Source organism: Macaca fascicularis, chromosome 10 (assembly GCF_037993035.2).
Source record: "Macaca fascicularis isolate 582-1 chromosome 10, T2T-MFA8v1.1".
NCBI classification, from domain to species: Eukaryota; Metazoa; Chordata; class Mammalia; order Primates; family Cercopithecidae; genus Macaca; species Macaca fascicularis.
In genome coordinates this window covers 20,178,225-20,193,382 of record NC_088384.1, presented here as the reverse complement: position 1 = coordinate 20,193,382, position 15,158 = coordinate 20,178,225, and the positions used below count along the sequence as shown (strand labels likewise).

The window sequence follows — 15,158 nt, the reverse complement described above, 5'->3', positions numbered from 1 at the left end:
TTCATTCACACACTTAGCATATGCAATTTTAATCAACCAAAAGAAAATCCCAAATGTACAAGTGAAAAAAATCCAAACTGTTGACACAGGCCTAACTAATATCAGCTACTTTTATGTACAGCTGTATAAGTTCAAAAAAGCTATCCTATATGTATATACAAAAGTTGTTTATACACAGGTCTGTACATAAGGGTCTATACATTTATTTCCTCAGAACCCTTAGGTGCCACCTCTTGGTGAGGACACCAACACTTCATTCACATATCTTACAAAAAAGAAAGACCATTTCCAGGATTGACAACATTGTGCATCCTGTATTCAATGTACACTCCACTCGACTGGTTAAGATCCTTCCATCATAATGCGGACCACACCAGGTGCATGGGTTCCACCAAATAGCTTCACACAGAGTGCTCCAAAGTAAAAGCCCATAAACCAACCCGAGATGAGGAAGCAGGGTCCTGCCCAGGGTGCCACCACAGGTCCGGGCTTAGTTGAGTCTGCCTGCCCTGCTCACTGTCGGTATTCCAATTCATCTACACTGATAACTTTGGCAGGCATCGAAGGCAGGGGTTGCTGTAGCACATCTGAGCCAAACCATTTGGCAAGGCCCACAGGGGAGCTGCTCCTCTGGCTGGGGCGATGCTCCAGCTGGGAGTGCATGTGGGGCAGGCCCGACCGGCTGGGCATGTTCTGAGGAGTTGTCTGAACGCTGACAGCTGCTGCCTGGGAACCAGAGCCTGGAGGATGCAGAACTGTGGAGATAAGAAGGGTTATCATTCACAGCATGAGAAGGAAAGAAGTTTGTTAGACCCTGCTTCATTAAACCCTATCCAAAGAAGAATCTTTACTAGAGGATTTTTTCTAGGGCTTCTTTAGATAGAAACTCCTTTGCAAAATACCAACAATGCCAGAAACAGTACCATGGAAAGCTGAGCTATTCAGAAGCTACCAGTATTGAAAACCTACCCTGGATGACATGACTGCTACTTCTCATGGCAAGTAACCACATCACAGAAGCAGCAACATTAACTGGTGAGGGGGCATATACCCTGGGCAGGCCGGATGCTGAACCTGTTGGATTATCAGCCCTCTCTCCTAACAGGCAAAGGACAAAGCCAGAGCACACTTGACTTTTCCCACTGACTCTGCAGGAACAGTAATCCCAAATTGCATAGAGGTCAATTTACTCCATCTTATTCTCTGGTTACACTCTTGTCCCAAACTTAGAACAAGTTAAAGAATGAATGTTAATTCATGTCCACTGAAAACTAGTCCTAAAAGCTTTAAGACTCCGTAAGTCTGTCCCAAACTCACCTGTCAAATTCCTGAACCTACCTGAGCGCTGTAGCTGCTGTTGCACCATTGCCAGATGCAGAGGTGTTCCAGGACGAGGGTTTAAGAGAGGGTGACTAGCAGCAGGTAAAGGGTAAAAGGGCTGACCCAGGATAGGGCCAGATATTCCCTGTAAATGAGTCAAGTCCATCCCAGGAGGAAGCACACCTGTTCAGCAGAAAAAGCAAGCAGCTGAGTAGTCTTAATGCTACCTGGAAGTTTTCCAGCTTCACTGTATAGTTTTGCTGATCTGGAATTTTGTTAAGAATGAAGGCCTAGGCGCAATGGCTCACGCCTGTAATCCCAGCACTTTGGGAGGCCAAAGCGGGCAGATCACCAAGGTCAGGAGTTCAAGACCAGTGTGGCCAACATGATGAAACCCCGTCTCTACTAAAAATACAAAAATTAGCCAGGTATAGTGGCAGGCGCCTGTAATTCCAGCTATTCGGAAGGCTGAGGCAGGGACCTTGAACTTGGGAGGTGGAGGTTGTAGTGAGTGGAGATTGCACCACTGCACTCCAGCCTGGGTGACAGACCGAGACTCTGACCAAAAAAAAAAAAAAATTCCTCTGGCTCATGCCTGTAATCCTGACACTTTGGGAGGCTGAGGTGGATAGATTGCCTGAGCTTAGGATTCTGAGTTTGAGACCGGACTGGACAACATGGTGAAACCCTGTCTCTACTAAAATAGAAAATAAATTATACGGGCTTGGCGGCGTGCACCTATAGTCCCAGCTACTTGGGAGGCTGAGACAGGAGAATTGCTTGAACCCGGGAGGCGGAGGTTGCGGTAAGCTGAGATCGCACCACTGCACTCCAGCCGGGGAGACAAGAGTGAGACTTCTGTCTCTACAAAAAAAAAGAAAATCCTCAAGCTAGGTTCCTAATGTTTTAAAGGACTAGGAGATTGGATTGGACCCACTGCCTGCTAGTTAGATGGGAGACTCTAGTAACATCTTTCTAAGTGATGGAAATCTCCTACATTATAGCACTTCATCAATGCCAATAATTGTCCTCTAGGCCCACAAAATGACACCCAAGTCAGGCTGGAAACTCACCAGTTTGGAGCAAACTTGGAAGATGCTGTGGATGTACTCCCTGGGCCAGCATCCTCTGTACCAACCCTGGGTGAAGCTGGTGAGCAGGCCTAACCATAGGGACATGGGGGACAAGGGGAACTTGGTGGACAGGGCGGAGAAAAGGTGTTGTAGGAACTGGGGATGCCAAGGTGGGTGTTTTTCTCCCAGTTGCTTTAGGTCGATAATCTTGTTCTTTGGTGTAACGGCTGGTCTGGGACAGTGGGGTGGAACACGAAGACCTCTGTAACGCTGACAGTTTTGGATTTGTAGTGGGAGAAGAGTCTCGATCAGCACTGGGTACAGAGCTGGAGGACAGGAGGTTCTCTGTGAGGATCCAAACAAAAAATATTTTGGTAAACTTCTCCCAAACACTTGTAGTCTCCCACTGGTCTAATAAATCTCATTTCTTAAGGTCACAATTCTTATCTGATACCCTTAACAAGTTTAGAGAACTACACAGTAGGAACCATCATTTGCTTAATAAACAGGACCAGAAGATGAATTGTTGGGCACCTTTCTCTGCACAAACGGCTATGGCCTAGATTATGCAAATCCATCACAACAAAATCTAAATGGCAATTAGAGTGTGGCCAAAGAACCAAACTGTCTTAGTAGTACCAACAAGATTTCCTCCCCACCACCCACCCCAAGCCTTCTCAAACACAGGCAAAAATCTCTCAGATCTATACTGTAACACCTGTGTAAACCCTAATTTAGAATCCGCACGTTACCATGTCCTTCACAATCCCTACTGTGCAACTCCTAAAAGCCTCTCACATGTTTCCTATGTTGGACACTTAAGTCTCCACAGGCTGGATATAATCTTTCAGAAGTAAAACTAGCTGAATTACACTAATTTGCCAAATAAGTATACTAATTATTCAACTTTGAAGCCTAACTAAGGATTCTAAACTAACACTCATTCTACCCATCTAGTAGTAGCACTCTTAGATTAGTCAGAATTTCAAGCAACTGAGCAACTGTGAGCTAGCCCAATTCTTCTCACTGTCACACAGAACCTTCTCACTGACACAGAACCATAGTCCAGAGAAGCTAGTGGTCTTGCCCAGGGCTTTGTATAGAATATCAGGCTGGACAGCACAGCACTCAGGCCCATGTTTTCTCCATTATATACTTTCTTGAGCAGTGCCCTTAACAGCTCTGCAGTACCTTCACTGGCCTTCTGAGTATCCTCTTTACTGTCACCAAGAGCTGCTTTTCCAGATATTGGCTCCTCCTTGCTTTTCTCTTTGCTCTCGTACATCTTACGAATCACTGAGGTAGGGGTAAAGGAAGGAGAAAGCTGCAGAGAAAAACAATTGGCATTAGCACATTCTCTAAGTGCCTTTCTGTAATACTAAGCCAGGATTAACTGGCCAATCTACTCAACAAAGAGTCCCCACATTGGTAGCAAAGGCCAACTCTAGTATTCTGTTCTGTAGCTGCTGGAGGAAAAACAGAATGGGGCAAACAGGCAGTGTCCCAAGTACATTATCCCTTGCTTACAACCTGTGATAATGGGGACATGCCTATGCAGCCTCTGCATTACCCATTTCCCAGCCTGGGATTAGGCTGGCAAGAAAGAACATGGCCAGAAATATAACTTGGAGCAGCAGACCTTCCTTCTGTGAAAAGACATTTCAAAGACAATGTCAGAACCAAAGTTACTCCAAACTCCTAATATTTCCCTTCTTCACTTGGCTACTAGACTATCTCAATAGTCTCCTCAGCCATCAGGATTAACCAGAATTACTCCATACTCCTAATACTTCCCTTCTTAACTTGGCTACCAGAAAAGTCAAATTTATCTCAATAGTCTCCTCAGCCATCAGGATTAATCATTTGGAGTCATTTCTTATCTCTTCACTAGTTCTACTTTGGTGATTTTATTTTGCATTTGCCTTTTCTCACCAAACAACCCCATATCTTTGATGGCAGGAGACAGGGCATGACTTACAAACAGAAAAATTCCTTCCAAACCCTGCTGCCTTCAAGGTCACTGGTACAAAGACCCATGTGGGGTTCTGAAGCACACAGCAAAGCTTTTTTTTCCTTCTCTATCAGCTTTGATTGGATGATAAAGATCTGTGGGGAATGAAACTTTTTTTTTTTTTTTGAGACGGGGACTCACTAGGGAGGGCAGTGGCATGATCTTGGCTCACTGCAACCCCTGCCTCCTGGACTCAAGTGATCCTCCCACCTCGGCCTCCGGAGTATAGCTGGGACCACAGATGTGCACCACCATGCCCGACTAATTTTTTGTATTAGGGGTAGAGGACACGGTGTCACTAGGTTGCCCAGTCTGGTCTTGAACTCCTAAACTCAATCTACCTGTCTTGGCCTCTGAAAGTCCTGGGATTACGGGTGTGAGCCACCACATCCAGCTGGAATGAAACATTTTTTAATGATATAAATGATATAAAGTTTTAAAACTAGACTTGTCACTGCATATAAGCAAACCCTTCTGTTCCAGCCTTAGTTTGTATCACTGAGACCTGAAATGGTGAATCCGAATTTGTGAACTCCTCTGCAAGTTTCAATAGACTCGCCACTGTCTGACCCAGTCACCTCTGTCCACTTTACCTCCTCTCTCTATTGTCCTCCTGTCTCCCCACACCTGGTTCATTTCTTTGAACATACTATATCACCTCGTGTGCCCTGGCCCCTGATCATCTCTGCTGGAACATATTTTCCCCAATATAGGGGCTTCATTAAAATCCTAAGACTTAGACTGTCCTAAAGGGGAAAAACCTAATAGGTATGAAAGACTACTAGGTCAGTTATTCCTGTGGAAGGAACTCAAGGACATTTAGGGCACACAGTGGTACAACACATGGACAACCAAACAAGGAGAAGCCTTTAAGTCCTTCACAGTCACTAAAGGTCACTGACCATGCTTGTGATGGAGGCAGCAGGGGCAGGGGAAGAGGAATTCCCTCGATGCACTGGTGCTGGTGACTTGGTCACTCGCTGTTGCCTGTGAACAAACCAATTATCAGCATGAACCCCAATCTCCTTAACTTCAAGTCTTAAAACCATATAATACTCAAGACCAGCCTAGGAATTTTAACATCCCCTTTCCCTTATCCAATTCAATTTCCCAAGCATTTAGGCCTAACATATGCAAAAGTACATGCTAAGTTCTGAGGGAAGGCAAAAGCAAAATGAAACACGATCTCAGTCTTGTAAGAGCTCTCAGTCTAGTGGGGAAAACAATCACCTAGAGCAAACCAAGGCATGTAGATAGTAGGCACCAACAAAGTACAATGGGAAAATGGAGGGGTGAGAAGGAGTAACAGGCACTGCAGGGATGCTTCCTGGGGAAGAAGCTGCATTCCACTGGGTGTGATCAACAAGAAGCTGAAGATAGAGAACAACAGTTCAGGTAGATGGAACAGGTACAGGAACTTGGGAGGGCCTTGGAATTATAGGGTTATCCAGAGCTGGTGTATAGTTTACTGAAGACTACACCAGTGAGGTGCGCTAGGATGGGCCTTCATTCTAGGGCTGGCTGTGCTTCACTGGGCAGGGAGCAGCAATAATTAGCGCAGTGCCTGGCATAGAACTGATGCTCTATGTGACACTCATTCAAATCAAATACAGAATCAACAGTTTCAGCTATTTTAGGACCACTCTTGGTCTACACAAGATTGATCTCAGGCCTCAAAGGTCAAGACCCAAGTGTAGTCACTGACCTGAAGTTCTCTGATAGATGGAAAATCTAAATTCATGGCTTCTTTCTAGTTAGTACCCCCATTGCCGCCATGCTGTGACTGTGTATATGACAACACGGGAAGACAGATCAGTACTATTCTGAGTGACTAAAAAATGAACCCCAAACTGGGAGTTCCACATGACCTGTCATTCCTTCTGGTAAACATATTTGAGCACCTGCTACAGACACTGTTCCAGGTTCCTGGAATATAGCAGCGAATAAAAGAAAAAGAATCTCAGGCCGGGCGCGGTGGCTCACGCCTGTAATCCCAGCGCTTTGGGAGGCCGAGGTGGGCGGATCACAAGGTCAGGAGATCGAGACCACGGTGAAACCCCGTCTCTACTAAAAATACAAAAAATTAGCCGGCGCGGTTGTGGGCGCCTGTAGTCCCAGCTACTCGGGAGGCTGAGGCAGGAGAATGGCGTGAACCCGGGAGGCGGAGCTTGCAGTGAGCCGAGATCGCGCCACTGCACTCCAGCCTGGGCAACAGAGCGAGACTCTGTCTCAAAAAAAAAAAAAAAAAAAAAAAAAAAAGAAAAAGAATCTCTGGCCTCATGGACGTTATATTCTTGGGGCTGCAGGATGGAGTGGGGTTACTACAGGCAGGGAGACAAAAAATAAATAGGGCCGGGCGCGGTGGCTCAAGCCTGTAATCCCAGCACTTTGGGAGGCCGAGGCGGGTGGATCATGAGGTCAGGAGATCGAGACTATCCTGGCTAACATGGTGAAACCCCGTCTCTACTAAAAATACAAAAAACTAGCCGGGCGTGGTGGCGGGCGCCTGTAGTCTCAGCTACTTGGGAGGCTGAGGCGGGAGAATGGCGTGAACCCGGGAGGCGGAGCTTGCAGTGAGCCGAGATCACGCCACTGCACTCCAGCCTGGGAGACACAGCGAGACTCCGTCTCAAAAAAAAAAAAAAATTAAAAAAATTAAAAAATAAATAAATAAATAGTATGCTAGACAGTGATGAATACAATTTAAAAAAGCAAGGTAAGGGGAAAGGCATGTTTGTTGGAGGGACACAGCTGTACACAGGGAGGACCTAAGAGGCTGACGCTGATCCAAAACATGAAGGCTAGACTGACATTGACTCAAATATGCTTGCTAGTTTTGAGTAAGCCATGTTGTAAAAAGCTGTTTTCTGTATCTGTAAAATGCAGTTATGTACCTCCCCTCATCTACCTCACAGGGTTGATGTGAAGATCATATAAAATTCTGGGCCAGGTGTGGTGGCTCATGCCTGTAATCCCAGCACTTTGGGGACCAAAGCAGGTGAATCACTTGAGGCCAGGAATTCAAGTCTGGCCAACATAGCGAATCCCCATCTCTACTAAAAATACAAAACACTAGCCGGGCGTGGTGGCACACTCCTGTAATCCTACTTACTCAGGAGGCTGAGGCATGAGAACTGCTTGAACCCAGGAGGAGGAGGTTGCAGTGAGCCAAGACTGCATCACTGCACTCCATCCTGGGCAATAGAGCAAGAGACTGTCTCCAAAAAAAAAAAAAAAAAAAGTTAAAAGTACTCTGAAAGTCGCAAATCACATCAATGAATGCTAGGTAACAGCATTATGCTATAGAGAGAAAGCATGTGAGAGGGGTTCAGCAGACCAGTCTGGAGCTCTCTGTTTTGGTTGAAGGGTGCTATAAATAGGATGTGCTTGTGTAAGGGTATCTCCTGGTCTCAGTGTCTTCTGAAAGGGTTAACAGGTGAAGCAAAACACTGAGGCACTGTGGTAGTAACTTTAAGAATCACATCAAAACATTAAGTACCAAGTATTTTAAGGGTGGACTAAACTATAGTGTTCAGGGGTGTGTATTTTGGTGATAAATTACTTATTTTTAATTAAGGTAGTGATTACTTTTAAAGGCTGGACAGTGGAGAGTTCTGAGGAGGAAAACGGGTATTACTGGTACAGGGCACATGGAGGCCCTCTGAGTAGTTAACAAGGAAGTTTGCCTTATAGTAAGCTACACATTTGTTTTATATAGTTTTGTCTGTTTTATTTTACACTAAAATAACATTGCCACCCCTTTCCGTTTTCTCCCCAACTTATAATTTCATTTTACCGTTTGTTGCAACTATTGAAAAAGAGGAGGAGAGTGAACTCCACAATCTACTTGTTAACAAGTCTCATCAACAAACCCATCAGCTCTGGCCAAGAAACTGTCGATGCAGCAAACCTGCATCAAGGGAGTTTGGTAAGAACATTGGATCTGTGGGAAAAGGAATAAGGAGCTATACTAGTTGCATTTGTAAAAATGAATTGTTTAACTGGTAGAAACATCCTAAGATTTTAAAATATATTTACTCATAACAATCTTGTGAGGTAAATTAGGCAAGCAGCATCCCTTCCATATAGCTAATTAGCAAACTCAAAGAAAAAAAGTCATTTATAAATCAAGAACGGAAATAAAACCATATAGAATGAAAACCCTATGCCTTGCAGAATTTAATTGTATTTTCTCTATTTAATCTATTTGTTCTATTGATTTGGATTGGGATGGAATTTCTACCACATACTGAACAACATACCACAGTATGTGCAACAGAATTATACTGCAGATAAGTAATTTGTTAGTTTCAGGAAAACTTATCTGTAAATCTCCACATGAACAGGATTAGTAATTTACCTGTTTCTGAATCCATCTCTGGTTCTGTCCACCTGTGGTTTGCCAAAACCAGGCTGGTAGAAGTTTGCTGCCTGTACAGCAAGGTCATGTGGCAAGGCCAGCCCTTCTAAAGCTGCCTGTTGCAACTCCAGCTGGCTCATCTGCTGAAAAGGAGAGGGGAGGGTCAGGAGAAGAGTGAGGACACCATACTTTCTACAAAGGTCTCTCTTCACTCTTAGAAAGGTAAGTTAAACAGAAGCTGAGAAAAGTTAGATACTGCAAACCTCACTAAATTGTGCTGCCATCGCAGTGATCAAGATTAACAATTTTATTACTTGAATTATTCAGCAAATTGTCTAACCTTCACTGAGCTTGAAATATAGATCAAAACCATTTATTGGTTTTAGAGACAGGGTCTCACTCTGCCACCCAGGCTGGAGTACAGTAGCTCACTGCAGTCTCAAAACTCTTGGGCTCAAGTGATTCTCCTGCCTCAGCCTCCTTGTAGCTGGGACTACAGATGCATGCCACTATACCTGGCTCATTTTTACTTTTGGGCTCAAGTGATCCTCCTGCCTCTGCCTCCCAAAGTGCTGGGATTACAGGCATGAGCCGCCATGCCTGGCCTCAAAACCATTTTTAAGAATCACAACAATTCAGCTCTCCACTCCCCATGCACCAATAGGGTGAAGGGCAAGCAAGAGATTGAGTTGAGAAAGAGCTCAGCCTGACCTGGGCCGTGATGGGGCTCATGGGTTTGCGCATGCCTTGGAATGGATCTCCGAGTAGCTGCTGTGGTCCTGGTGTGAAACCTGTCAGGAAAGTTACAGTCTCAGTGAGTACCAAGATGGTATGTGTGCATCAGGGAGGCATTTTCATTAATGCATGCCATTTCTTGCTGAACGCCATCTCTTGGAAAGCACTGATTTCTTGGGCTGACAGATGTCCCTCTCCCTCTGTGCCCTGACAGTGGGCTATGTGTACCTCAACCAGAGCACTGTCTAAATTGCTTCTCAACTAAGCCATCAGTTTTGCTCCTTTTAAAGCCAAGACCTCTCTCTGGGAGAGAAGAGCTTTTCTAGCCAGCAATTTGTCCTATTATCACTAAGCCATCTGGTATTAAAGCAGACACCATTGCTGTCAGAGTACACACTCTCTTCATTCTATCTGTTTGACTGTGGACAGAAGATTTCAAAAAATGCCTCTCAAGGTTTGTTTGGCAGAAACCAGAGTGGCCAGCAGCCTAAAGTAGCTTACGATGGCAGGAACAACACTACGACATTCCATGTAAAAACTTTGCTAAGACACTTTCTGGAACTTTTCTTTCAGTCACCTTCCTAATTAGCCATAAGACTTAACAGTGGATTATCTATCAAAACTCAATAGCTTCACAGAGAACCACTACACTGACTTCTACTGTATCAAAGAAAAATTTAAGAAGCCAAATTAACTTTTTTTGGATTGAATTCCCAAAATAAGGAATAAGACTAAAGAGTTGGATCAGTTAGATTTCAATTAAAAAAAAAATCTATAACATGAACATATTCACCTAGAAGAGCAGCTGATAATAAGATATCTTCCACTTTTGCTCCCGCATCCCCCAAAAGTGTAATATTTATTTTTTTGAGACAGAGTCTTGCTCTGTCACCCAGGCTGGATTGCAGTGGTGTGATCTTGGCTTACTGCAACCTCCACCTCTCGGATTCAAGCGATTCTCCTGTCTCAGCCTCCTGCGTAGCTGGGATTACAGGCATGCACCACCATGCCTGGCTGTTTTTGTATTTTTAGTAGAGATGGGGTTTCACCATGTTGGCCAGGCTGGTCTCAAACTTCTGACCTCAGGTGATCTGCCCACCACCTCGGCCTGCCAGAGTGCTGGAATTACAGGCATGAGCTACCGTGCCTGGCCATAAATTCGTATTTCTTTTTGACAAATAAGTATATTTACCAATTGGTGATGGTATTCTTGGGCGAAGGTAGTCAGCTGAGGCTGCTCGAGTTTGAAACACCTGTGACAAGGGAGGAGAGGGTGCTCTTTGGCCCAGTAAAGATGTTGTAGGCTCCAAGCTCCCCATAAGGCCACTCAGAAGATTGGAAGAAGCAGGTCTCTGAACTGGTTGACCCAGAAGTTCCTAAAGGCAGAAAAGCCAAATCCCTGTGAACTTAGTTCTTCCTTCTACTCAGAGGCTGTGAATTATGGATTAACTTTTGAGAGCCACAGATGGATCTCCCTCATGCTCAATTGAAGGACTTGGCATGTGTACATGCGACACATTTCTCTGAATGTTCAGCTAGCAACATTTGCTCTGTCTTAGTGCTATAAATAGAGATTCCTTTTTTTTTTTTTTTTTTTTTTTGAGAGTCTCACTCTATTGCCCAGGCTAGAGTGCAGTGATGTGATCTTGGCTCACCGCAACCTCTGCCTACCGGGTCCAAGTGATTCTCACGCCTCAGCCTCCCAAGGAGCTGGGATTACAGCCATGTGCCACCACACCAGGCTAATTTTTGTATTTTTAGTAAAGTCAGGGTTTCTCCATGTTGGCCAGGCTGGTCTCAAACTCCTGACCTCAGGTGATCCCCCCACCTCAGTCTCCCAAAATGCTGAGATTACAGGTGTGAGCCACCATGCCTGGCTAGATACTTTTAAGTTCCACAGAAACTACAAAGTAAACTAGAAGTCAAGGCTTAGTTTGTCAACATTTTTAGCCACCCCGCATCCCCTGCCCATTAAGATTAACAGCAGCACCAAACTATGTCAGGCAACAGTATCACATCTGATTGCCAGGCAACATAGATCATTTTCTAAGACCCAAAGCTGGACCACTAAACAAAACTGGTTCAGAAGACTACTGTTCAAGACTCCAAGGCCTCAGTATAAGATTGTGAAGTACCTGCAGGATGTTCTTAGGGACAGGCTGGCCTGGAATCTCAGCAGGGGACATCAAATGGCTTTCAAGGTTTCGCTAAAAAAGTCAAAAGAAAACTGGTTTTAACTTTCTTAACTCACTTAACTTACAGATTGATTGGGGACCACATGAAAGCATAAAGTACTCCTAGGGAGTTAATAGAAGAATGATGCTCAAGTCACAGAAAACTTAGACCAACTTGTTCCGCTCTCATCACATGGGTCCCAAAAAAGATCTGGGGATGGAAAGACTGTTCGCATGTACATGCAAAGTCCCCTCAGAGATCCTCACTATGCTAACCGTAAGTTCATTTCCCGGTTTCTAACACTGTGACCAAAAGAAGGGGGAAAAATGGTGAAACCAGGGAACACTTAGTTGAGACAACTCTTGCTACCCATTACCTTTAACAAAATTTATTGGAGACACACACACATACATATATATACACACACACACACACACACACACACACACATATATAATTCTGAGACATGGTCTTGTTCTGTTGCCCAGTCTGGAGTGCAGTGGTGCGATCATGGCTTGCTGCAGCCTTGACCTCTCAGGCACAAGCGATCATCTCATCTCAGCCTCCTGAGTAGCTGGGACTACAGGTGTATGCCACCACACCCACCTAATTTTTATATTTTTTGTAGAGAGGGGGTTTTGCCATGTTGCCCAGGCTGGTCTTGAACTCCTGGGTTCAAGCAATCCTCTGGCCTTGGCCTCCCAAAGTGCTGGGATTATAGATGTGACCCACCACACCCAGCCTACACATACGGTTTTAAAACCGTAGTAAACAACATGCAGGTTTGGCCAAAATTGTTATATTTCAGAGTTTCATATTTCAGGAAATTTAAGCTTTATTATTTTATGTTTTTTGAGGCAGTCTTGCCCTGTTACCCAGGCTAGAGTGCAATGGCGCGATCTCGGCTCACTGCAACCTCTGCCTCCAGGGTTCAAGCAATTCTCCTGCCTCAGCCTCCTGAGTAGCTGGGACTATAGGCACGTGCCACCACGCCCGGCTAATTTTTTTTTTTTCTTTCTTTTTAGTGGAGATGGGGTCTCACCATGTTGGCCAGGATGGTCTCGATCTCCTGACCTCGTCGTGATCTGCCCGCCTTGGCCTCCCAAAGTACTGGGATTACAGGCATGAGCCACTGCGCCCAGCAACTTTATAATTTTTTAAGCGAGCTGTTCCAAAATGGGTATCACATACAGGGCAAAATTCAAATCCTCCACTCTTAAAGCAGTAGTGGTTACCTTTTTTTTTTTTTTTTTTTCTTTTGAGACAGAGTCTGGCTCTGTCGCCCAGGCTGGAGTGTGGTGGCCGGATCTTGGCTCACTGCAAGCTCCGCCTCCCGGGTTCACACCATTCTCCTGCCTCAGCCTCCCGAGTAGCTGGGACTACAGGCGCCCGCCACCTCGCCCGGCTAGTTTTTTTGTATTTTTTAGTAGAGACGGGGTTTCACCGTGTTCGCCAGGATGGTCTCGATCTCCTGACCTCGTGATCCGCCCGCCTCGGCCTCCCAAAGTGCTGGGATTACAGGCTTGAGCCACCGCGCCCGGCCTTTTTTTTTTTTTTGAGACAGGTCTATGTTCTTCAGGCTGTGTTCTCAGGCTGGCCTTGAACTCCTGGGTTCAAGCAACCCTCCCACCTTGGCCTCCCAAGTAGCTGGAACTATAGGTGTACACCACCAGGTCTGGCCAGTGGTTACATTTTGTGCATCCAGCCTGGAGTTCCCTCCTGCACTTCAGGACATCCCTATGCCCATTTAGCTCTGCGTGAAGTGCTTTCTCTGGTGTAGTTTCCCTTTCCCTAGATGGAGCTGTCAAAGTCCAAAGCAGTGTCTAGGCATGACAAATAGCCCAAGGATACCCAAGTATTTTATTGTTGATTTTGGAATTGGGACTAAAGGCAGATGATTTTATAAGTAATCTCTTTAAGAGTCATTTACTTCCATCTAATGAAAACAAATAGACAACTTTATACCACATGGCTTATTATACTTAGAGGATAGAATCTATAATTTAAAATATAATTTAGATTGAACCAGCATGTATTACTTTTGGATGAACCAATATGACAACCGAAATGGATGGAGGCAGATCAGAAATAGTATACAACACATACACAGCAGTAGTAATTAAAGACGCTGAATTCAAAAAGTAAACCATGACTTAACAACATGCAAATTGAGCAATATTTTGAGATAACACCTGCTATTCTTATTCCATTACTTTCCTTGTTGCGTTCTTTCCTGTTAGCTGAGTTTGTCTTAGCCTTTGCCTAGCCACTTGAATATGTGTCATCTATCCCCCCTTTGGCAGGTGTTTGAGGCTCATTTGCTCAGCTAAAACCAGATATACTTCAGAGTACTAAAACCCCAACATCAAACCAATTGCCCTTACAACTCAAGAGAAAATTGTGTTAATATCAAATCCTAGAATCATATCTACAATAAAATGTGGAAAAACATCAGGTAAACTGCTGAATCCCCCTTCCATATTTTTAGTTGCTCACACCAAAAGAAAGAGGCTAATTACAAGATATGAACCACACCATTGCAGCCAGCACCCAATTACCAAGACACAAAGGTAACAAGAAAGGAAAATAGGATAGTCTACCGTCTTTCAGTTTGGTCTTCATTTGAAAGTATTTGTATATAATAATTCTTTGTATAAAAATAATTCTAAAGCAGTTTACAGGGACATTCTCCTGCAACTGGTATGGTGTGGTCAGATACAAAGAAGTCAGTCTACCTATCTGAGGTGCCTCCTTTCAAGGGTAGAAGGTCGGTCCTGGCACTAAGGAATAATGGCACCTCTGTCTGAGGATGTTGACGTCTCTAGCACTATTGGTCAGATAAGGAATGCTAAAAGTCAGTTGCTTTCTTTCGGTGTAAGGCATAATGATTCAAACAGCTATTGCTATTTGCATCTTAGCTAACTGGTAAGTTCCCAAGCAAGCAGGGAACAGGAAAAAAAAGAGGGAAAACTCAATTTGGTAAATTTGCTAGAACTTAGCAACTAGAATAAGTCCATGTTTATGATTTTATTATTCATATCTACCCTGCCTCCCCATTAGTTTGTATCAAGAGATAGTGATATTAACACATACGCTATGGGTGAGAACTACCCTCTCAAAATTGTTAGGACAAAGACCAGATTATTATAAACACTTGCATTTACAAGGTGATATGCAGTTGTGTCACCCTGTAACCTAACTTCATGCCTACAACTTTTGTTTTTAATTTGGAGCCACAGCTTTTTCCCTTAGTAAATTAACAGAATGTAATTATCTTGACAAACCCACCTTACTTTTTTTTGAGACAGTCTCACTCTGTTGCCCAGCCTGAAGTGCAGTGGCGCAACCCCGGCTCACTGCAACTTCCATTGTCCGGGTTCAAGCAATTCTCCTGCCTTGGCCTCCCAAGTAGCTGGGATTACAGGTGCCTGCCCCGACGCCTGGCTAACTTTTGTTATTTTCAGTAGAGATGGGGTTTCACCAT

At 44.4% G+C, this 15,158-nt stretch overlaps 1 protein-coding gene across 15 annotated transcripts in view; it reads right to left on the bottom strand.

Moving 5' to 3' along the window:
* The window catches only part of EIF4ENIF1 (eukaryotic translation initiation factor 4E nuclear import factor 1), a 65,919-nt gene continuing 50,761 nt past the window's right edge, over positions 1-15,158 (bottom strand). For 5 of the 15 annotated variants that reach the window (XM_065522241.2, XM_045363780.3, XM_045363784.3 and 2 more), the window contains exons 11-19: positions 11,635-11,706; positions 10,692-10,875; positions 9,476-9,555; positions 8,765-8,907; positions 5,307-5,391; positions 3,585-3,717; positions 2,394-2,738; positions 1,339-1,503; positions 1-755 (exon numbers count right to left, since the gene is read on the bottom strand). In XM_065522241.2, coding sequence (XP_065378313.1) covers positions 514-755; positions 1,339-1,503; positions 2,394-2,738; positions 3,585-3,717; positions 5,307-5,391; positions 8,765-8,907; positions 9,476-9,555; positions 10,692-10,875; positions 11,635-11,706 — 1,449 coding nt within the window. In that variant the 3' untranslated portion in view covers positions 1-513. The remainder of the gene's footprint in view (positions 756-1,338; positions 1,504-2,393; positions 2,739-3,584; positions 3,718-5,306; positions 5,392-8,764; positions 8,908-9,475; positions 9,556-10,691; positions 10,876-11,634; positions 11,707-15,158) is intronic. The other 10 variants (XM_065522242.2, XM_074003937.1, XM_045363785.3 and 7 more) reach the window with 3 other exon arrangements.